Here is a 23,556-nt window from a genome sequence, read left to right as displayed (position 1 = left end):
CCCTCCCCGAGGGGAGCCGGCGGTGACGTCACGGCCGGGCCGCCCGGCAATGGGCGCCATTTTGAAACCGCGAACCCTCCCGCGGCTCCGGGCGGCTCCGTCCCGCTCCCGGCCCCGCGCCCGGCCCCGCTCCCGCGGCTCCCCCCGCCATGGCAGGTCGGTGTCCGCGCTCGGCCGCGCCTTCGGCTCTGGGCTGGGCTCCGCCATGGGCTGCGGGTGCGCTCCGCGCGGCCGCGGGAGCCGGGCGCAGGCCGGGCCGCGCCGGGCGGTACCGGGGGGGATGCGGGAGCGCGGCGGCCCTGAGGGCGCCGGGCCGGACCGGGGGCGGCGCGGGCTCCCCACCCTCCCTTCTTCCCTCCCTCACCGCCCTCTCCCCCTTTCCTCCGCAGGGGTGGCGAGAGCTGGAGGCGACGGCGGCGGCAGCAGCAACGAGTTGCAGTGGTGCTTCTCGCAGGTGAAGGGGGCGATCGACGAGGACGTGGCGGAAGGTGAGGGGGGCGCGAACACCCCGAGTGCTCCCGGCCGGGCCGGGGGTGGGCCGTGACTAAGCGAGCCTCTCATCCCACCTTTAGAGCATCACACACAACTCACGGCGCCTTCCTCCGGGGCTTTTCTGCTAATCCCAGAATTATTAGGGTTGGAAGGGACCTCTGGGGATCACCCAGTCCATCTCCCTGCCCAGGCAGGGTCACCTGGAGCAGGTGATACAGGAACGAGTCCAGGTGGGGTTGGAATGTCCTCGGAGAGGGAGACTCCACACCCTCCCTGGACAGTTGTTTCAGGCTCTGCCACCTCCATGAAAAGAAGTTCTTCCTCGTGTTGAGGTGGAACTTGTTGTGTTTTAGTTTATGGCCATTGCTTCTCGTCCTGTCCCTGGGCAGCACTGAACAGAGTGTGGGACCATCCTGACACCCCTTGGAGATATTTGTGTGGATTGATGAGATCCCCTCAGCGTTCTCTTCTCTGGGCTAACCAGGCCCAGTTCCTGCAATCTCTGCTCATCAGAGAGATGCTCCAAACCCCAGATCATCTCTGTGGCCTCTGCTGGACCCTCTCCAGTAGCTCCCTGTCTTTCTTGTAGTGAGGAGCCCAGAACTGGACACAGTTCTGGGCTCGAGAGAAAAGGTACTGACAGTGATAAAACACAGGGAGAGGGGGAAAAAATTCCCAGTGGAGTCTGTCAGGCTTGTCAAGTTTTGCTCTGACGCACAGAGAGTGCAGCTCTGTCATTTGTGCTGCATTAAAAAGTGCAGTTTAAAGGCTTCCTGCAGCTGTAGAGAGATTTTATTCCCACTTGTTAACGTTTGAGAGCTATAAATAGGGATATTAAGCAGGGAAAAAGGGCACACCTTCGCATTTCTCTGAAACTTTCTGAGTGTGGCGTGTTTTGGACAGAATAGAAAACAAGAAATGTTTTAACTGGGAAAAGTGTTTCTCTGTAGTGCAGAACCAAGGGGGCATTTTGCTTGACTTTGATGAGAAAGTTCCTTTTTTTCCCTAAATTTCCTGTGTTCAAACTGTCCAGGCTGGCACTGCTCCTTTCTGAAGTGTGAACAGACTTTCAGGGCTGTGTGTGTTCAGCTTGGGTTTGGTATTTTTTTTTTTTACTGGGTGCAGTAAATATTTTTCCTTTCTGTCTGCTACTGGGGAATTATGCTGACAGTGTTTTCATTTTCATGCCACTTGTTTGGCATTCCATTTAAAATAATAGCCATGGGAGGAATTGACTGGAAAACTGCTTGAGAAACTAGACTCAGTTGTTTTCTTCTCTTTTTTTTTCCCCCTAAATATATTTTGCAGCTTTTACTATTGCTCTGAAGCTCCCAGAATTCTTATGGAAATATATTTAAGTAGCTTTTATGTTTGTCAAATGGTCCTTTTTTCTTGGGATCTGTCATCTGTGTGACTAGAAGTTGCGAAGGAAACGCTCCTGGGGGCATCTGGCTCCTGGGGTCCCTTTCCAGGGGCAATTCCTGAGCAATGTGGATTTGTGCAGAGCAGGAAGGCTCCAGGAATCATGCAGAACCTGTGTTTTTGCAGAATTGGTGCTAGAGTTTGGTTTTCCTGTGGGAATACCAAAACTATTTGCAGTTTTTGTGACTCCTTGTTTTTATTTTGGATTGTGGCCTTTCCCTTCCCGATACTTTTTGCCTTGAAATTGGAACTCAATAATGAAAATAAACAGTTTATTTTCTTATAATTGCCCGAATTTAATTCAGCAGGATGCAGCAAGTGTGCAAATAACACTGCTAGAATTTTGGCCCCAGTTATGGACATATTTCCTCATTACTGTTTTTTCAGTCTTCTCTTACCAAACTGCACACCCAAACCTGCTTGATGGGCAGCTGTTGCCTTGAAATGGCCTTGGGATTTCACCTAAGTTTTTGTGATAGTGAAAACTTTCTGTTTCTGTCAATTTTTGTTCAGTTTTTAAGCTCTCTAGAGGAAAATGCCAGCATGTCCAACCTATTCCATGCAGACTGTCTTGCTAAATCTCCTCACAGAAAGGTCATTCAGTAGCTGAAACTCCAAAGCCTGGTGCTCAGGCAGCTTTACCCAAACATCACTTCCTTTACAGGGCAGGTCTAACATACATTTTATATTGAGTAGTCATTTCTCAGATGTGTTGCTTAATAAAAATACTGTGACAAGTGGCTGTATTAGATTGGCAGCTGCCAGCTCCATTTTCAGGATTTTCTTAACTGGGTCATTAATACAGAAAATCACATTCTCATCTTTGTCTTGTGTGTGTGTGTTCCTTTTGTTCAGGAGGAGATCCCTGAACTCTGGACAGGCTCTGTGTCAGGGAAGGGAAGGGCAGTGTTCAGAGAGCAGGAAAATCCATCACTTACTGAATGTGGACTTTCTAAAGTATTGACTGTGAGTTTTCTAAAGCAACTTTGGTTGGATTCATGGAGGAGGACTAGAGAATAAAACAGATGTTTTAATATTAATATTAATATTGAGGATGGCAATAAGCATAATTTAAAAACGAAGGTAATTTGAGATGTGTTGTAATAGTGTTGTTAGTATAAACCAAGTGGCTCCAAACCCCACACTGATTGCCTGTGCAATTTGTGATTCTTGGATTGCCTCTTTCTGTAGGAAGGACCTTTCTAAATGTGGAATACAAATGCTGCCTGAGACCTTATCTCTCTCATGTTTTCAGTGTTGAATTTGTTTTGCATGTTCAAAAATGTTCTGTTATGGGAGGGGTTTTTTTTGGAAAGCAAAATATAAACCAGTTTATTAAATAATGTGCAGATATGCACAAATTCCTTTGTGCCAGATGTTCTGCATCTAGTCCATAGCCATTTCTGGATGTAATTCCATGTTTTCAGTTAAAGACTGAAGAAATACACTTTTTTTTTTTTTTTAATTCTCCAGATAGTGACTGGTATTGTCAGCCCTGATAAAGTGAGAGTCTCTTGTTATCCTCAGTTCAGCAAACTCTCCTTTTGCAGCCCATGGGGTGCTGGGTCACCTCAGCACTTTGCCAGAAAGCAGAACACCAGGAGCAAAGACAACCACAATCTAATAAACATATATTGGCCTGTAATCCTGAACCTGTTCTCAAGTGCAGATACCAGTGATTTAGAAATGCTCTTATTGTTAGATTGTCTTTATAAATCATTGGTTTAAAATGTTCTCGTGTGTTGTTCAGGAATTTAACTGGCCTGTTCCCACTGTTTTTAAAGGGAATTCTGGCATGACTTCTTGCCTTTAGAAAAACTATTCCAGTAGAGGTACAGCTCTGTGAGACCTGGTTCTGGTCAGCTTTAAGATCATCTCTTTTCTGTATGAACTGGAAAAATTGGGACTAATGACTCCATTATTGAGCCATGTGTACTGTCTCCTTTCTGGTTATTTCTGGAGTCACTTCATGCTGGAGGGGGGCAGAGGATGGGCTCTAAGCTGTGGTTTGGGTTTGGATTTTTCCTTAAAGACCAGTGGTTTGCCATAAGCAGGATTTCAGATGATCTTTGCCCTCCCCTCGTTTTGAGTTTGCCAGAGAAGCTGTGGCTGCCCCATCCCTGGAAGTGTCCAAGGCCTGGTTGGACGGGGTTTGGAGCAACCTGGGATAGTGGAAGGTGTTCCTGCTCGTGGCAGGGAGTGGAAGGAGATGAGTTTTGAGGTGCCTTCCAATCCAAACTATTCCATGATAATATTTCACAAACAGTTTTGCCCTGAGCACCTGTTGGGTTCCAGCTGGAGAAAGCAGAGTCAGCACTTCAGGCAGGCCATGTTATTCCAGAGGTTTCATACAACCCATGGACTAAGAATTTGTCTTCACCCCAAGTTCCACAACACCCTATTACCTAAAAATGTGCTCAGCCAGTAGATAATCGGTATTTAATAAGTGTTCTTTTGAATTCCAATGGTGTCAGACAACAGAAGCCCCAGGGTGTTGTGGCACTGGAAACTAAATTCCACTGTCTTACTGTACAGTAACATGTCCATAACTCTGGGAACTAGTAAGAACAGGTGTGTTTTGTGAGAAATGCAACAGGAGGGAACTTTGGGAAGTTTCTAGATTTACAAGTGAATAGCTGTGCTTAAAAAAAAAAGCTCCAGGTGATCTTCAGGATTTGTTGAAGTGGTCATGTGAGTGTTGTCATTCAGTTTTCTGTGGAGCACAGGAGGCGTCCTGCCTGCTCATGTGCAATGAATTTCCATCTGTGATCTTTACCATGGGATCACACTTTGATTTTTGTGGTTTTTCTGGCATGTGCACATGATGGGTTAATGGAACTGCAGGGACAGGAGGGGGGGACTGTGGATGTAAGTACAGAAATGTTCAGCATTGTGAGCGTTGGGACAGTGATACCTGGCTTTTTTGTAAAGGAAAGGAGGAGTTTATGGTCCAGGTGGAGACCTTGGAGGCAGTTGCAAGTGGTTCAGAAATGCCTTTTTTTGTCTATTGAAGCTTTCCCAGAGCTTTTGGATTTAGCATCTCTTTCGTGACTCTGACACATAAAAAAGTTAGGACAGCCTTGTCAGAAAACTACACAGGAGGAGGTTTATGGGAATTAAGGGGGAAAACATCCTCAGCACCAGTGAAAGATGGAAAGTGGGACATTAAAGAACAGATTAAAAGGTCTTTTAAAAGACTAAGCAACCACTAGGCTACAAGAGAAGATAAATTACTTGGCTTTAAACTGACAGAGGACAGGGGTAGATGGGATATTGGGAAGAAATTCTTGGCTGTGAGGGTGGTGAGGCCCTGGCACAGGTTGCCCAGAGAAGCTGTGGCTGCCCCATCCTTGGAAGTGTCCCAGGCCGGGTTGGACGGGGCTTGGAGCAGCCTGGGCTAGTGGAAGGTGTCCCTGCCCATGGCAGGGGGTGGGACTGGATGGTCTTTAAGGTCCCTTCCAACCCAGACCAGACTGGGATTCCGTGATTATCTTTTCATGAAAATGTGGAGCTTCAGAACACCCAGCTGATGAATGATAAATGCTTGGCAGCAGCCTGGGGAACCTGTGCACCTGGGAAATGTTGGGTATAGTCCCCATATGCATCCTCATGCTTGGGCCGTTTGGGGAGTGTTTTAACGTCTGGGGAAAAAGCTTAATCAAAAATGACAAAAAGCTCTTTTTTAAGGGACAGGAAGGTGTGAAAGCTGCAAGTGGAAGGAAAATTTGATTCTCCCATCATTTTAAGACCTTTCTGAACTCCTACTAGAAGTACAGTGAACAGCATGACAATGAGCTCCTTAGGAAAAACTAACAATAGCATGAATTAATTAAATATACTTCCAGTAGGAGAAAGCTTACTGAAATTACTATTCTGGAGGTTAAAAAATAGTACTGAGGCAATAGGTTTGGACAGAGAATCCTGAATTATGTCATGAATATTAGAAACAATTTCCCTAATTTCTCATGACTTGTAAGGAAGGCACAGCAAGGGAACACACTCCTCTGCAGGCAGGAAAGGAACACTTGCATCTGTCTCACTGAACTCTGCCTTTACTGCTCCCTTTTCTTGCTGTGCTTCCTTTATGCTTTCCTTGCTTGCTTTGTACTGACACATCCAGGCAACTCTGTGCACTCTGAACTCAGTGGAGACAGTCTTTGAGGAGGTAATTTAAAGGACTTCCAGTATCAAGTCACAGTCTGCTTCCATTGGCAAGAAAATGCAAATTTAACTAAATGAGGGAAGAAATCTTGTCTTTTACAAGATGGAACTCTGAGGTGCTGCTATATCCTAGAAGGAGGGTTCAGTGTTGGGTTTGCTGGGCAGGCTCTGGAGCAGCCTTGGGAACACTGTGGCACCTTGTGCTGCTGCTTTTCCCCCGTGTTCCAGTGCTCGGAGCAGAATGGCCTGAGCACTCCTCAGAGGAGCCAAGTGGCTCTGCTCCAGCCATCCAGGACACACAGGAGCTGGCAGGCTTTCCCAGAGAACTCCAAACAAGATGTTTGGAGTTTGCCACAGCCTGTCAGCAGCAGCTCTGACCTCAGACAGCTTCTGCTTCCAGGCTGGCCGGTGCCGGCCGAGCCGCTGAGGAGCGGCCAGGGTGCCCTGCTCCTGCCCTTGCTTAACCTTAAATCTGTTCAGTGATTTAAATTAGTTCCAAAAGCAGAGTTATTTTGGACTCAGCTAAACCCTACCAGGTTCAGTTAAAGGCAATTCAAGCCATTTTGCAAGTGGATTGAGTATTAGGGCATAAAACGTTGTTAGACCTTATGGATACTTTGGGTTGGCAGAGTGTTTAGCAGTGTAAGTTCAGAGAAGTTTGATCTGAGCAAAACTATACCCCTTTGGTTTATTGTCCTGACTTCTGGTACATCTCACTCCTGTCTGAACTCTTCAAAGAAATCCTAAAAGTGGAATGTAAAAATTGTGTATGTAAAGTGGTGTATTCTGAAAAATGGGTGATTTTGAGTAACTTCTATGTATACATAGATTATCAGTGGTTATTGGTAGCTGAAAAGTTCAGCTCACGTTTCAGTACAGTTCTAATTTCTACCAACTGTTAAAAAAGAGTATTTTAGGACATATTTTCAGAGCAATAGCAGCAATACCAGTCTGAGTCCATCCCCACTGCAGGGTAACACCACTCTGTTCCACTGACTGTCCTGGCAGCCATAGTTCAAGTGGAGAACCCTTGTTCACCTGGAAGTAAGTCAGTGACAGGTACAGGAAGGAGGGAGAGGTTGAATCATGGAATTCAGTGCTGGAGTCGGAATCCTGCTGGGACTGAAATTCCAGGATTGCCTGCCTGCCCCAGCACGAGGAAGAAGAGGAAGGGTCTGTTGGGAGCAGAGTGCCTGCCAGTGGCTTGGAGTGCTCCCCTAGTGTGGTGACTGCAGCCATCCCAGCTGAAAAACTGTCACACTTCCCTCTGCCCACCCTGGAGCCTTCCAGTGCAGCGGGATACCCAGGGAATGTTTGGGGAGTGCAGTTACTGTAACTCAGTACCAGCAGTTCTGAGGCCCCATGTGTCTGGAACTTGAGCTCCAATAGGATTTTGGGTTTTAAAACATTTTTTCTATGATTTGCTCTTTATCAGGTGCTGGTTTCTAAACTTCTTCATTCTCTGTGATAATCTGTTCCCTTTAAAGGGTATCTCTATTTTTTTTCACTAATCTTATTTGCTACCTTTTTTTTTTTTGGTGATTCTTTGCTGAGTTGCTCTGAAGTGGCGGTTCCTTGCTGTTCTTGACTACCCCCATTTGTCACCTGTGGTCCCTCAGAATGGTCTGTTGTCACTGCCTGCTACAAAAGAGTCCTGTTCCTCCACAGCTCAACACAGTATTCCAGGGACATCCCAATGTCTGCTTTCCAGGTTGATTTAGGAGCACAGAACTGCACTGACCCCTTCTGCAGTCTCTGCTTCGTTCCCATCCACTGTAGGAGACCACACAGTGTCTCCCACTGCTTTGTCCACAGGATAACTCCAGTGCTGTATGACAACAGGGTGCTGGAGGAAAGGTGTGTCGCCTTTGAGCTTGATTGCGGGCACAGAAATATTTCCTCTGTGCTCATTCCCACTGGCAGTGTCCCTGGCAGTCCATGCCAGCCATCTGCCTTCCAATCCAGCCATTTCCTCTCAAAGCATGAGCTGCTGCTGAGAGTTCCTTCAGCCTTAGAGCAGTCCATGCTTTGGATCTCTAGGATGGATCATGAAGAAGGGGATGTGTATTAAAACCTCTTTTTCAAGAGGTGGGACAGGAGCCAGGTTAGCAGATGTGCATTGTTTGTTTGTGTGCTGAACATAAAGTGGCATTGTCCATTACCTACTTGGAAGATTCTAGGTTAAAATCCCCTGGAAGTTGGAGCAGCCTCCTTTTTAGATGATGATAGAGAGCAGGGAGTGGTTCCCTGTTCAGTAAATGTCTGAGGAGAGGGCTCCTGGCAAAAGGCTTTGAACAGCTCTGAAGGATGAGAGGAGCTGATGCTGCTCGTGTCTCATGTTAGTCCTGAGCACGAGCTGCAGCTGCAAATTCCTTCTCTCCTGAGTGAGCCATGAAGTAATTCTGTGTTTTCAGGTTTGGGTTTTCACCAGAGCAGCAGTGCACGGCCAACTGAGAGAGGAAAAGTTCATGGGAGCTAATTTTAGGCCCCTAATGTGGCTGGTGTGGATCCCTTTGCATTCTCCATTACCTCAAACAGAGCCCGGGTGCTGATACCAGTGTCAGAAATCCCGTGAGGAATCCTGGGGGGATTCAGTTAGTTTGCAGGTATAAGCTTGCTGTCATCTCCAAATCCTAATAAAAGCTGGTCTCTGCCATCCCAGCCCCCTTCACCCCCAGCAGAGTCAGCTCAGGAGGCTTTGGAGGTTCTAAACTTCCCAAAATTCTGACAGGGATTGTTGTAGGGAGGTTCACACTCACAGGGATGGTGAAAGACTTGAGGACTTGCTCTGAACTTGGACACATCCCTCAGGACTCACAGCATTTCTCTGGGTCAGGGAATGGCTCCACCACATTACTGTGGAGATGAGTATTTGTAGGCCTCTAGTGTGTCAGGAGGGTGTTTCCTACCCATAGAAGTGCTCAGTGCTCTTAAATTTGGGGATGCTGCAGGGTCACAATGTAGCAATCCTTTTAATACACTACCTTTGAAACCAGCTTGGAGTTTCTGCTCTGGATGCAGAATGTAACCAAGGTGGAACTCATTTCCAGAAGTGAGGCTAAACATGAATTTTTCATGTCTGGAAAGAAATATTACCAGCCTAATATCTTACTGTAAAGCCACAGGGCTTGCTGCTCTCCACAGGTACAGGAGGAGGATTTACATGGATACTTCTGGAGCACAGTCGCAGCCCCACGGGAACAACTGGAGGGAAAGTTGGACAAACCTCTGTTTCTAGAATATCACTGTCACCAAGGTGTCTGTACCTGAGAAGAGAACTTTGGATGCTGTCCTTGAGCAAATATCATGATGTCTTGGCTTTGCTCATCCTTTCCTGCGTTTCATTGGGAATTATTTTGCTGGCATGTAAAAAAAGGCTGAAAATAAGACAGAGAAATAACATTGGTGCTTGTACATGTAAGAAAAAGTTACAACATCTAATAAAAACCTTTAAAAATCCAAAAGTTAATGTGATGATGAAGAACCTGCAGAGGTTTGCTTTGTTCTTTCCTAAAAGTTCTAAGCTGACTTGGAAATAAAGAGCAAATGTAGGTGGGTGAAGTGTCAAGAAGAACACTGATGGGTTTGGAATTCATTCTGGGCTTTACTTCTAGTCTTGTACTTTTAATTTTTTTATTTTACCTGCTTTGAGGTGGTAGAGTGCTGAGGGCAGTGGGTGGAATGATTTAGGGATTGATCTGCTTCAGTTAAACTCAGCTAGAGGGAAAAATGGTTTGAATTAATACTTTTAGATATAAAACAAGTACAGTGATGTTGAAAAAGGTGATTCCTCGTATTCCAATTTTTTAACTTAGAAAATATTTGAAGGAAGTTTCTATTTTTGTCTTGCTGTGCCCTCCCCATTTCCCTGTTTCCTAGAACATGTTGGTGACAGGCTATTTCAGTGTGTGTTGTTTACCTCATCAGTTCTTTTCTTTTTCCTTGATTCCCTACTTTTCCATGGTGTCTCCTGAAATCCCTGTGTATAATTGGTAACAACTGGTAATTGAGTGATAATTTCCTTTAAAGAAAGGTGACTACAAAACTAGACATGTCCAGAAGCAGGTTAGTAATGCAATATTGAAGGCTGGGATAAATCTGTAAAAATATGATATTTACTCATTCATTTATTCATTCTAAATAAATTTTTTAATCCAAGAAGGTAAATCATTATCCCTATGCCCTAGGAAAAAACTTTTAAGGTCATCTGTTAATAAAAGATGAAAAATGAATTATATATTGAGAATACTGGTTAGGGTTTCTAATCACCTTCCTCGTGAGAGTGGGGCGTTATTGAAAGGAATTTCGAAGATAGAACATCAAAATCAATACAGAAAAGGGGTTTTCAGCAAGTCTCCAATTGCACACTCTGGAACTAATTGCTGTCATACTCTTCAAACCTTAGAGTTTTGATATCTGCATCATAAAAGCAATATTTGATGTGAGCAGGCCCAGCAGGAACAGTGTTTGCTGAGTGCTTTGTTGGCTTTGTTACCATCTGCCCCAGCCCTGGGACAGACATTTCCAGCTCCTTATCTCCTGCTCCTTGGCTTCGGGTTGTTTGATTAGTTCTTTATTGCCACCTCCTGATTGGAGTTGTGGCTGCACTGGGATAAACCTGGGTGCTCTTAAGGCCGAGTCTGAGGGCGCTGCAGGCAGTTGGAGCTGGAGGTGCAGAGGGCTTTTCCTTTGCTCTCCTGGTTTCTTGTATCTTTGCTGATGCTTCTGCATGGAGCTGGTTCAGGAAGCTCCACTGGAAGAATTCTCCTTCTATTTCCCCCCCCTTTGACAGAGGGGAGCTGCCCATTCCAGGCTCCTGAACTGACTCCATGAGTGCTCGGCTCCAGGAGAGGCAGGTGAGCCTCAGCCTCACCTGGATCAATGCAAGGGAACACCACACATGGATCACTTTGGAGAGGATTCCCACTTTGGGGAGCTTGGAGCACACATATGTCCATGGATATGGCAGCATTATGTCCACAGTAGAACAAACACTTTGGCTGAAGGCCCCAAAGCTTACACTGAGATGAGTAAGTGTTTTAGCTTGTCAATAAAATCATGTTAGGATTTGGAATGTGGCTTAATTTAGGGATGTAAATGAAGAATTGTGTCATTGCATTAGTATAAGTTGTAATTTTGTTTTGTGTTCAAGTCTTGAAACTCCTTGATTTGCTTTCCACATTACAGTGCTGTTTTATTTCTGTTCTCTTTACAGCTGATATAATTTCAACAGTTGAATTTAATTACTCTGGTGATCTTCTTGCAACAGGAGACAAAGGTGGCAGAGTGGTTATATTTCAAAGGGAACAAGAGGTCAGTGACTCAAAAAACAAAAGTGCTGTTACTACACCGTTCTTGTGTTGCACAGTCTCACTTCACCTGTTCATGCCCTGAGGTTTAAATGCTTTAAATGGAGAGTTTTCTCAGAAAACTCCAAGTTAGCCAAGTTTCTAAATGTGTGCCCTGTGCTGCACTCAGTGGGTTCATTTGATGGGGGTTCCTCCCTTCTTCAAAAAAAAAAGTTCCAAAAATCCAGGTGATTTCTTTGTGTATACCTGGCGTGCTCAGTGTCACTTTGCAGAATTGCCTGTGGACTTTTCCTGAACCTTCCACTGGGTCAGGCTGAGCTGAGATAAATCACAGTGCTTTGGAGAGGATGTAAGAAAAGTTTATAAAATAAGCTGCAAGGATAATGAGATAAGGTGGTTAAAAATTGATTTAGGGTCCTATGACTCAAAACCAGTGGGAGCAGCCACTTCTCCAGAAACCCCTGAGTGTTTCCAGTTGGGAGGGTGGGAGGATTGTCCCTCCTGCAGTTCACAGCTCAGCTGTGTGGCAGTGCTGTAACATTCCTCTGCCTTCATCCTGCAGTCACATCCCTGAGCTTGGATACCCAGAGCAACAACAGGGGTTGGAAACGTGCATGAAGTGCTGGAAAATAATGGTTGTGTCTGGGATTGTGTTCTTTAAAAAGTCAGTATTCCACTGGGCAGTTCTGTCTCCCACCAAAGAGCATGGTTATCCTGTCATTTGCATCAGAGTTGATGAGAGATTGAGCCTTTGGTTTTGAGCCTTTTCCTGGACCAGAAATACCAGAATGGATTGTGGAATTTTAATTCAGCTGGTCTGTGCATGAATATTACAAGTCTGTGTGTTGTTTTCCCAGCAGAATCCCTCTGCCTTCCTTGTGTGGCTCAAATAATGCTCAGTTAATGAACATCTCGCCAGTATTTTGCCTTTCATGCTCACTGTGGTGCTGTTCATAACCCCTTTTCCCAGAGGTGCTGTACTGGTTGTACTGGGAGGGCTCTGGAGCAGTGAAATGAAAACTGTGCTGAAATGTTACCCGTCTGCACCCAGGCAGCTCAGGGCTCATCCATCATTTACTCTGGGTACAGACTTAACTAAGGCCCAGGGAGAAGGTCAGAAGTGCCCCCTGCTCAGGACTGATGTTGTGTGTAGTGGGACTATTATGGGGTGGCTCTCAGCTGCCAGGGCTCAGTTGTTCCATAAGGCAGAACCCATTTGTCACCTCACTTCCTCAGAGGGTGGGGAAAACCAAACCCCAAGTACACAGGAAGATTCAACTGTCTCCTTGGGAGCACGTGGAAACTGAGGGAAGGGTTGGGCACGAGGGACATTTCTCTTGTCATGTGCAAAACTGCAGGAAAATCTAAAGTGTATAATCTTCAAATATAACAACAATATTTTCACCCAATGTGAATTTAAGACTAGGTTAACCAGGTTAACGACGGCTTAGGGTGGTTATACAATTCCCCAGACACTTGGATTTGGGAAGGCACACTGGAATGCTGTACATCATGCCCTGGGCTCAGGTGACTTGATTTCACTTGCAAGCAGCCAATTATTCCAACCTGATGTGTGAGTAGAGAGGGAAAGCACCAGTGCCAGCAAAGGCAGCTCTCTCCAAGGGCGGGGAGCTGCTGGATCGGGTCAGTTGAGAGGGTCCTCTTCAAAATTCTTAAAAGTCGAATGACCTGTAGGGAGTAAAATCATTTAAAGTCTCAGAATCAACTGAAACGGTGCATTGAGGAAATGTGGAAACTCGTGAGACACTGCAGGGGAAAACTCAACACCAGTGGGGCTGTTCTCCAACATGAGCCAATAATGAACATTAACCTACTTGAAAAGCCTGATAACAAGTTGCCTCAAATCTGATAATGCAAATCTGTGGACACTTGGAACTTTGCTCTCTGTTCCTTGCTCCCACATCCACAGAGAAGGATAACAAAGCCTGAAGGGTACACAGATGTTATAGATAAAGCTGCATTTTGGAAGAGGAAGGCTGTGTGCACTGTACTGATGCTAAACTGGTACAGTATCAGAGTGAAAATGTAAAATTCACAATCTGTTGTAGAAGTGGACTTTCTGTTGGACAATTTCTAGACACTAATTTGTGCCCCCAGTGACATCAGCCTGAAGAAATGCTGTGTTCTCTTGCAGAGTAAAACCCGTCCTCTCTCTCGGGGAGAATATAATGTTTACAGTACCTTCCAGAGTCACGAGCCTGAGTTTGACTACTTGAAAAGTCTAGAAATCGAAGAAAAAATTAATAAAATTAGGTGGTTACCACAACAGAATGCTGCTCACTTCCTGCTGTCTACAAATGGTAAGGACCCTTTATTTTTGCACAAAAGACTTTGTCACTGGAATATTGTCTCAGCTGTGACCCACTTGGGGGTTTTCTGAAGTGTTTTGGGATTGTTTTAATGTCTTTATTTGCAAAATATGTTTTGATTGTAATGTTGGGTGTGAGGTCTGTGTGAGTATTGCGTGTATTCTGTTTTGGTGCATCATGGAGCATCTGTAAGTGGAAATGTAGAACTGGGGACAGGGGTTGGTGCTGGGGGAACAGTTGAACTCCATGATCCTAAAGGTCTTTCTCAACCTAAACTATTCTATGGAAAAGTTTGCTCTTATTGTCAGAGGAAGGTGCTTGTTCCTCACAGTTTGGATCACTTTTTGCCCTGTATTTAAAAGACTTTATGTGAGGTCATGATAAACTTTTAAAAGCAGGAGTGACTTCCATCTGCTGGACCTTGAAATTAAAATCATTTACTTTGATATGTCTTAATAAACTTAAAGCATTCTTTAAACTTTGTCATCTTAAATGCTTTAAAGCTCTGCAGGAGTTTAGGGAGGAGAGATTTGGTTCCAGTTAGCCAGAGATCTCACTCATGGGTGAAACAAGTGTGTACCCATGGGTTTGTTGGGTTTTGTCCTTAGCACTGGTCTGTTAATATACTTCAGATAATCATACAGGGCTTAGAGGGGAACTTGGGTAATTGGTGTGTGAAAGCCCCCTGTGAAGGGTCCTTTGGGTGAGTGGGAGGCACAGGCCTTATTGCTCAGGCACAACTTTGGATTTTATTCAAACTGCGCATCCCGTTGGGGACAAAGAGCTCCACCAGGGTAAAGAACTCTGCCAGGGTCCTTTCTGCTGCAAGCAGGAAAACCCAGACAGGTCAATAGTGTCCACTCTGCTCACTCCCTACTTAAGGTTTTCATTTTGAATTGAACTCATTCTCAAGCGTGTGAATTTTTGGTTTTAGATAAAACTATTAAATTATGGAAAATAAGTGAAAGGGATAAAAGAGCCGAAGGTTATAATTTAAAAGATGAAGATGGAAGACTTAGGGATCCTGTCAGAATCAAAGAACTACGGGTACGTCTCTGACTTTACATATCTTTTTGCATGTACTTCTCTACCTTTGTGCTCCCAAACTGAAATGTGCAGGTTAAAAATTATGTTTGGGTCAGGGTCATTGAAAACTTTAGAAAAAATGAAGACACTTCATTTTTTTTATATATATATAAACTATTAAATAAGATCCCTCTGGAAAGCTTGATGGAAACTTTCGTGATTATAATATTGTGTTTCTAGGAACAAGACTCAAAAATTGGAACAGGGTGCTGGATATTCTGTGGTTGGGTAGAAGGTGTGTTTGTTAGAGGCAAAGTTGAAGTATTTGGATAACCTAAAGTGCACTGGAGTAGTCTTGGACATCATGCTGTAGTGGGCAGTGCTCCAAACTTGGGATCGCTTAGATCAGGAGCTCAGGAAATGAAACATGCAGAGTTGGGGTTTTTATTGGGGTTCTGTGTTGCTGTTACCATAAACAGGAACAGAACTGAGGCTCTCTCTGCTCTCAGAGCCAGGGCCACCCTTACACTTGTAGTCACTCGTCTGAACTTGCTGCTTCTCTGGGACTGGAAGTGTGGGGTGAGCTGCAGCCCTGCCAGGCACTGCAGCTTGGGAGAAGGGATGATGGAGTGAGCCAAGTCTGAGCAACAGCTGGGAGGAGGAAAAACCTCACCTAGAGCTACTTCCATGTGGGTTTAGAGAGCCAGTGTACCCTGGGCTTTGGGGGCTTTGATGGCAAGTTTTGTTACAGAAATATGGTCCCCATGTTTTGTTAAGTGGGGGACATGGAGGAGAAGCAATACTGAGACCGTGGCATTTCCAAATACCATTCCTGATTTTTCCCATTAGTGCACCTGTGATGTCACAGCCAGGCTGGGAGCACTGACGTAGTGAGATAGGACATGGTCTGATAAAAAGTAATGGATTCATTGTAATCATTAGTTGGATGTAAACAGCCTGGAGATACAAACCCAGGGAAGCAGTGAGGGAGCTCTGGGATGATCTGGTCTCTGGCTCCAGGCAGATGGGTTATCCAGGACACTGTCAGACCTGGTCCTTAGCTAGATGATGCCACTTGGGGTTGTGCTGGGACAGCCCTGCTCAGTGCTGGGCACTGAGGAGCAGCTTGAGGGCAGGTTAGGCCTGGCTCTGCCAAACCCTGGCACCCTGAGCTCAGCTGGATGTGGCAGCAGGACACCCAGGTGTCTCTGAATTTGTGCTGACTGTACAGGAACAAATTGGGGATTTCTTTGAGAAATGTTGTTGCCAATGTCCTGAGCACCCCTCTGAGATCTGGGGACATTTCTAAGGGCTTGTTTCTCTAACCCTTAGATGTTGTTACAAACACACCCCATGTCCTGTTGGGTAAGGCACAAAGGGCTGGGTTTTACAGGTGACTGATGCAGAAGTCGGTGCCTGAGGTTTCCTGTCAGCAGTATCCAAAATCAGCATCCATACGCTCTTTCATTATTTTTCTTGCTCAGTAGTTTTCTAAGTTATTTAGTCACTAAATCAATACAGAAATCTGTGGTGTGCAATTAACTAATTGCCATCAATTAATTAAACACACCTGTGGGTTCCCAGGGCTCAGTACTGGGGCCAGTGGTGTTTAAGATCTTTATTGATGATCTGGACAAGGAAATGATCTGGACAAGGAGTGCTCAGCCAGTTCGCAGAGGACACCATGGTGGGTGGGATATTGATCTGCTGGAGGGCAGGAAGCATTGCAGAGGGGTCTGGACAGGCTGGATCTGTGGGATGAGGGAAAACAAGGGCAAGTGCTGGGTCCTGCCCTTGGGTCACACTAACCCCATGGAACACTCAAGGCTGGGGCAGAGGGGCTGGAAAGCTGGAAAAGGCCCTGGGGGTGCTGGTGACAGCAGCTGGACATGAGCCCAGATGTGCCCAGGTGGGCAGGAGTCCAATGGCCCCAGTGCCAGCCATGGTGTGTCACAGGCCCAGGGCAGTGACTGTCCCTGTGCTGGCACTGCTGGGGCACCTCCAGTGCTGGGGGCAGTTCTGGGCCCCTCAGACCAGAGAGACATTGAGGGGCTGGAGCATGGCCAGGGAAGGGAACAGAGCTGAGGAAGGGTCTGGAGCACCAGGATTGGCTGAGGGAGCTGGGGGGGCTCAGCCTGGAGAAAAGGAGGCTCAGGGGGGACCTTCTCACTCTCTGCAACTCCCTGACAGGAGGGGGGAGCTGGGGGGGTGCAGGCTCTGCTGCCGGGGAACAGGATGAGAGGAAACGGCCTCAAGCTGTGCCAGGGGAGAGTCAGGTTGGATGTTACAAAAAATTTCTTCCCCAAAAGGTTGTCCAGGCCTGGCACAGCTGCCCAGGGCAGTGGTGGAGTCCCCATCCCTGGAGAGATTTAAAAGGTGTGTGGATGTGGCACCTGGGGACACGGATTATTGGTGGCCTTGGCAGTGCTGGGGAAATGGACTCAGTCTTGAAGGTCTTCTCTAACCTAAACGATTTGGTGACTCTCATTAATCTCTTGTGGATCAGGAATGAGTTCTCTGCCCACAGTGAGTGGCGTTTCTCTGTGCAGGTGCCAACCCTGAAGCCCATGGACCTGATGGTGGAGGCGAGTCCCCGCAGGATATTTGCGAACGCGCACACGTACCACATCAACTCCATCTCCGTCAACAGCGACTACGCCACGTACCTGTCTGCAGATGACCTCCGGATCAACCTCTGGCACCTGGAAATCACAAACAGGAGTTTTAGTATCCTTTGGTGTCTTCGGGGCACACCTGGTACAGCTCAGCTGGCTGTGTTTGAGAGAATCACTTTAATGGTACTAATTAGAGTGGGTGTTTGAATCCAGGGATTCAAACAGGATTTGTAAGTGTGGAGGTGTAATGCAGTGAAAGCAGGCGTTGGAAAGATCAGTCATTCCTGAGGGCAAGTGTGCTTCCAATAGAAAACCATCAGTAAAATACCATAGAGTGTGTTCTAAGGAGAAAGTGAGGAATTGCAGGAGCATCCTTAATTTGTGAAGATCAGTCGACTTAAATGAGAGTTGCCAGATTTGAAAACCAGATCTTTTCTTACTGTGTTACTTCTTTCCAAAGTTTAAGGTCTCTTAACCAAGTTGACATTTCTCTTAAAAAAAAACAGATTTCAATATTTTTCCATGTCACGTGATTTCATTAACTGCAGAAAGAATTTTCAGATCTTTTTGCAAACCTATCTGTCCAAAACTAACTGTGTTTTACATCAACAAATCTGCAGTAAAACAAAAGTTACAGAAGTACTGTCTTCTAAAGAGGTAATCTTGTAAAGTTTTAGGTCAAGTTTTCTAAAGTTCTGGGTAAAGAGATGAGGTATGTTTGGTGTTCAATAGGAAGCATTAAGAAGGAGGCTTGAGAGGACTTTTTGGACTTTGTTGATCCTTGTGGGATATTCTGTGAATCTGAGAGTCTAAAATTGTCCAGGTCTTAGATTTCAGATGGAGAAAGATGGAGAGGGACTTTTTACAGGAGTGTGTGATGATAGACAAAAGGGGAATGGCTTCCCACTGCCCTCTGGCAGTGGCATAGGTGGGATATTGGGAAGAAATCCTTCCCTGGGAGGGTGGTGAGGCCCTGGCACAGGTTGCCCAGAGAAGCTGTGGCTGCCCCATCCCTGGAATTGTTCAAGGCCAGGTTGGGCAGGGCTTGGAACAACCTGGTCCCCCTTCCAACCCAGACCATTCTGGGATTCTGTGATCTGTGAAATCCAGACTTCTCTAGGCTCCACTTTACTTCGTGTGCCTTGCACACGGCAGAAGTTAAAGCTCCTGCCATGGCATTTCCAACACTTGTCACCAGTTCTGTGCCGGAAGGGGTCAAATGCGAGCCGTTCCCTGCCTTTACCAGCCGTCCCAGACATCGTGGACATCAAGCCGGCCAACATGGAGGAGCTGACGGAGGTGATCACGGCGGCCGAGTTCCACCCGCAGCAGTGCAACGTGTTCGTGTACAGCAGCAGCAAGGGCACCATCCGCCTGTGCGACATGCGCTCCTCGGCCCTCTGCGACCGCCACTCCAAGTGTGAGTGACACACACACCCTGCATGGGGGGCACGGGGCCACCCGCGTCCTGCTGGGGTACCGGCCACGGCGGGGTCGGGGACAGAACGGGTGCCTCGTCTCGTTCTAGGCCACCACCGGGTACAAGGGGGGCAGGAGGCAATTGACCACCTGGCTCTGCTCCTCTTTGCCCATTTTTGCCTCATAAACTGATTGGAGAAAGTGCTTTGGGCACCAGCGACACCTTTCTTCTGGCCACGCTCAGCTTTGGTGCCTCTTAAAGTATCTGCTCATCACAGACCAGTTCAGAGCAGTTCATCCACCTTTGTGTGTTAGAAACTGGGCTGATACCACCAGAACCCCTTCCCCTTGGGAGCAGTGCAGCTCCTAGGATGGGATTAGTCCTTGGGATATACACTGCAGGTGTCCAGGGGTTCAAGGTGAATGTTGCTTAGGCTGCTGAGCCATGAAAACTCGTGTAAGTGAGGAAGGACGGCATTGCTGTGGAAGTCCTAAGGATCCCTGTTCCCTGCCCTGTACACAGCTGTGTGTTCCCTGTTCCCTCCTGCAAGAGCTGTGGTTTATCAGCCCTGTGGGTTGACACACTGACAGTTTCAGGTCAGCTTCCTGCAGTGCAGAGAGAGGTTTCTTGGTGCTGGAAGGAAGTATTTGTGCAATAGGAAGCGGAGAACGCGAGGCCACTTCATTGATTCAGTTCAGTGTTGCGTTAAATCACTTAAATGCACTTTATTTTTAGCTGCTTGTGACTCAGTCACCTCCTGTTACAAGGGGTCTGTCAAAAAAGAGCAAGTCCTGGGTCAGGAAATGCTGATTCCAGAGGTTGACTCTTGGATTTAAACAATGTGTCTTGATCTGCTCTCTAAACCCACACAAAATGTTCCAAGTGTAGCTGCTCACATTTCAGTGGGGTGTTTAGAACAGTGTTGGTTCAGGTCTAAAGAGAAGTAGTACACTGCCCATGCTCTCCTTGTGTTTGGGATGCTGCTGTTCCCATCTGCTCCTCTTCCATGGGATGTGCAGATCAGGTGTGGTGTTTACTGTACAAATGTGCTGTTTTTAACCTTTTTCCTCTGGCTGATCCTCAAGACCTGTGAGTTGTGCTTTGCTGGAGCTGTGCTGTAGTTGAGTGTTGGAGATGCACATGGTCAATCTGATGGCCTAGAGCACAACAGTGCTTTAAAAAAGATTATTGCTAAAAAGTATCTATTTTCTTCAAAAGTATCTATTTTCTTCAAAAAGAAACTAGTAATTGATTTAAAATTTTCCAATACTGAAAAATGTTAGAAGCTGTAAGCCCTGGTGTTGGTTTCACCTGGAACTGTGTCTTCTCTCTGCAGTTTTTGAGGAACCTGAAGATCCTAGCAGCAGGTCATTTTTTTCAGAAATAATATCATCGATATCTGATGTGAAATTCAGCCACAACGGGCGATACATGATGACAAGGGACTACCTGTCTGTCAAGGTGTGGGACCTCAACATGGAGAACAGGCCTGTAGAGACCTATCAGGTACATGTTCACCTCTTCTGAACCATCCCTTTTCCCCATTTTCCTCTGTTTCTATGTCCAACCCCCATTTCGTGTCCCCAAGGTGCACGAGTACCTCCGCAGCAAACTGTGTTCCTTGTACGAGAACGACTGCATCTTCGACAAGTTTGAGTGCTGCTGGAACGGTTTGGACAGGTGAGGAAAAGGGGCTGAGGTTCCCTCAGCATCAGGAGTTGGGGTTCCAAAATTGGTTACTCAGAATGAGGCTGCAGGTGGCTCCGAGTTACTGAGGTGAGAAATCCCACTGGAGCACTAGGTTTACACAAACAAATTTGGCAGTGGGATTTCTGCCCCTTTGCTCTGTGAGACTCCACCTGCAGAGCTGCCTCCAGCTCTGGGGCCCAGCACAGGAAGGACATGGAGCCGCTGGAGCGAGTCCAGAGGAGGCACCAAGATGATCAGAGGGATGGAACAGCTCTGCTGTGAGGAAAGACTGAGAGAGTTGGGATTGATCAGGCTGGAAGAGAGAAGCTTTGGGGTGACTTGATTGTGGCCTTCCAGGGCCTGAAGGAGCTGACAGGAAAGATGGAGAGAGACTATTTACAAGGGCTTGGAGTGACTGGACAAGGGGGAATGGCTTCCCAATGCCAGAGGGCAGGGTCAGATGGGATGTTGGGAAGGAATCCTTCCCTGTGAGGGTGGGGAGGCCCTGGCACAGGTTGCCCAGAGAAGCTGTGGCTGCCCCATCCCTGGAAGTGTCCAAGGCCAGCTTGGATGGGGCTTGGAGCAACCTGGTGTAGTGGAAGGTGTCCCTGCCCATGGTTGGTCTTTAAGGTCCCTTCCAGTCCAAAGCAGTCTGTCGGTTTTGTTGCTGTGGGATAAGGGGGTGAAGTAGCACTAGGAAAACCTGCTTTGCTCCTGTAAAGATGAACAAAGAATTAAACTGCAGCCAACTGCCAGTGGCAGGATGGGGAGAGCAGGGCAACACCTGGAAGAAGAGGAAGTGGTGCAGTGGGAGCAGTGCTGCAGTCCCAGAGGAATTGAGCAGAGGTGTCCATCTGGCAGAGTGTAATGGACTGGCCACGAGCTTGGCCTGACAGTGACCTCATGTGTGAGAGAGGAGGGAGGAATATTATTTCTGGAGACCTGACAAGATCTACCTTTCTTCTGCCCTTCACCAGTACAATCATGACTGGATCTTACAACAACTTCTTCAGGATGTTTGACCGGAACACGCGCCGGGACACGACTCTCGAGGCCTCCAGGGAGAGCAGCAAATCCCGTGCCATCCTAAAGCCACGCAAAGTGTGCACAGGGGGGAAGAGGAAGAAGGACGAAATAAGCGTTGACAGTCTGGACTTCAACAAGAAGATTCTCCACACAGCATGGCACCCCACGGAGAACTTCATCGCCGTAGCTGCCACCAATAACTTGTATTTATTCCAGGACAAGATTAACTAGGGATGGCTGCCCGTGGACAGAGTCTCGTCTCGCATAGTTCAGCTCAGTTGTTTATCTGTAACAGAAGGCCTTGTTGTCCTACCAGTGAAGAACATTGATGCACTTACTTCCCTTGAGCTAACGGAGAGGATCTGGCCTGGCTTTGAGTCCCTGGAGTGGTTCTGCCTTCGGTGGAGGGGGAGCGCCCGGCAGCTTTTGGGGAGGAGCCTCCCCAGGCAGAATTGATGGACAGTGCTCAGTGAGGCCAACGCAAAACAAATGTATTTATTGACGTCTGAGCCTTCTTTCCAGTTTATAGACCAAAAAATTTAACACCCGAGAAGAAAAGGTTGTCATAAAAGTGTAATTTCTCTCTCTCGCTCTCTATGCTGTAATATTTGGGCCTTTCAGAACATTTCTTGTGCTTGATGCCTGTACACATTCCTCAGGCCTGGAGCCAGCGCAGGGTCTGACCTTGATCACTTAGGTAGGGCTTGAGTTGGGTTCTAGGCAGGTGTCCATGACTATTTACTCACCAACTGTATCTATAACCACACCTTCTGGTGTAAACCACTTAATAAATAACAGCCTATCAAACGTGTTTTTAAAGCTGAAGGGATGTATTCAGTCTTCTTTTTGTATTGCATGTCCTGAGCTGGTGCAGAACAGTCCTGGTGGCACCTCTGACAGGGTTTGCCCCAAAACACCGAGTTTTTGGCAGACTAATACGAACTTTTTTGTGTAGTATTTCAGATTCTAAATTTAGAGTTTCCATGGCATTGTCATAGAGTTGGAGTTGCACTGGATTTGTTGTCCAAGGCTCTGTGTGTGCCGAGTAGGAGATGGAAAGGGTCCTAGAAACATCCACAGCCTTAACCAAGTGTCGGCCTTGCACGGAGGGAACCGAAACATCGACACTTCTCTGCCCTGAGGATAAAAATGCAGCTTCTGTGGTGCATCCCCCCCTCAGCCGGAGGCAGAACTGACGTGCATTATGGTTTTTAACCTTTTAAGTTCTTGTCATGAAGGGAACAGTTTATTTTAAGTGTTTGGCACAGTACCTTGTGTGTCCCCTGCAGTTCCAGACCGGGCCCAGGTTGTGCCCAGGGCAGATGTTGGACACCCCGAGCACAGCTGGTGTGACAGCTGGGACTCTCCTGCCCAACTTGTTTTAAGCCTTAGGTACTTTTTCTTTTTTTTGTTTTCTTTCTTCCAAAGAGGCCTAAATCACATCCCCCTCCCCCGGACGAGCCGCAGGCACGTCCAGCAGCCCCGAACGGCCAGAGCCTGCCCTCTGCCATGTGCCTGCAGCCTGGGAATGTTTTCCCAGAGCCCCCAGCTTCCCCCAGGCAGCCCCAAGTGTGGTTTACACTCCGTTTTCCCTGGAAGGAAGGTGTGTTACGCTCCCAAGAGCAAACCGTGGCCATCCCACCCCTCCCGGTACCACCCCCGAGCCAGAGGGTCCCCGGAAGGTGGGAAGGACAAACCCTGAGGTTCTACAGAGAAAGGTTCAATTCACTCAGTCCTATACTGTACTTGGTTGTGACACTTTGGAACTCCTGAGATGTGGAACGGGGGGGTCTGAGCCGTTAATCCGACCGCGTTCCCAATGCCTGCTCGAGCCGATCCGTGGGGTTGTACATAATTGTTCAGTTCTTTTGACCAAAAAGTTTAATAAATTTTAAATGTTTACCTCCCTGTGCTCCCTGTGTTTTGATGATGTTTCCTTTGTGTGTGAGGGAATTGGCTGGATGGGCCAACTGAGGGTGCGTTTCAAGTTGGGATGGTTGGTGTGGAGGGGCCAGGGCTGCTTCCCCTGCTCCAGGACACAGCAGTGGTGCTGGGCTGGATCTGTT

At 47.0% G+C, this 23,556-nt stretch overlaps 1 protein-coding gene across 2 annotated transcripts; it reads left to right on the top strand.

The window, feature by feature from the left end:
- On the top strand, positions 1-23,392 carry PPP2R2D (protein phosphatase 2 regulatory subunit Bdelta). Of its 2 annotated transcripts, XM_064663494.1 has the most exons (10): positions 1-156; positions 390-488; positions 11,291-11,388; positions 13,540-13,705; positions 14,649-14,761; positions 17,290-17,467; positions 18,611-18,775; positions 20,112-20,281; positions 20,364-20,455; positions 21,442-23,392. In XM_064663494.1, exons 1-10 carry the CDS (start codon positions 150-152, stop codon positions 21,719-21,721), a joined length of 1,368 nt encoding a protein of 455 aa, XP_064519564.1. In that variant the 5' UTR covers positions 1-149; the 3' UTR covers positions 21,722-23,392. The 2 variants fall into 2 exon arrangements, with proteins under 2 accessions (XP_064519564.1, XP_064519565.1); XM_064663495.1 differs by lacking the exons at positions 1-156; positions 390-488; positions 11,291-11,388; positions 14,649-14,761 and having other exon boundaries at positions 13,546-13,705.
- The last annotated feature ends 164 nt before the right edge of the window (positions 23,393-23,556 follow it).

The sequence above is a fragment of the Pseudopipra pipra genome, chromosome 8 (assembly GCF_036250125.1).
Source record: "Pseudopipra pipra isolate bDixPip1 chromosome 8, bDixPip1.hap1, whole genome shotgun sequence".
Taxonomy (NCBI): domain Eukaryota; kingdom Metazoa; phylum Chordata; class Aves; order Passeriformes; family Pipridae; genus Pseudopipra; species Pseudopipra pipra.
This window is presented reverse-complemented; position numbering and strand designations above follow the sequence as displayed.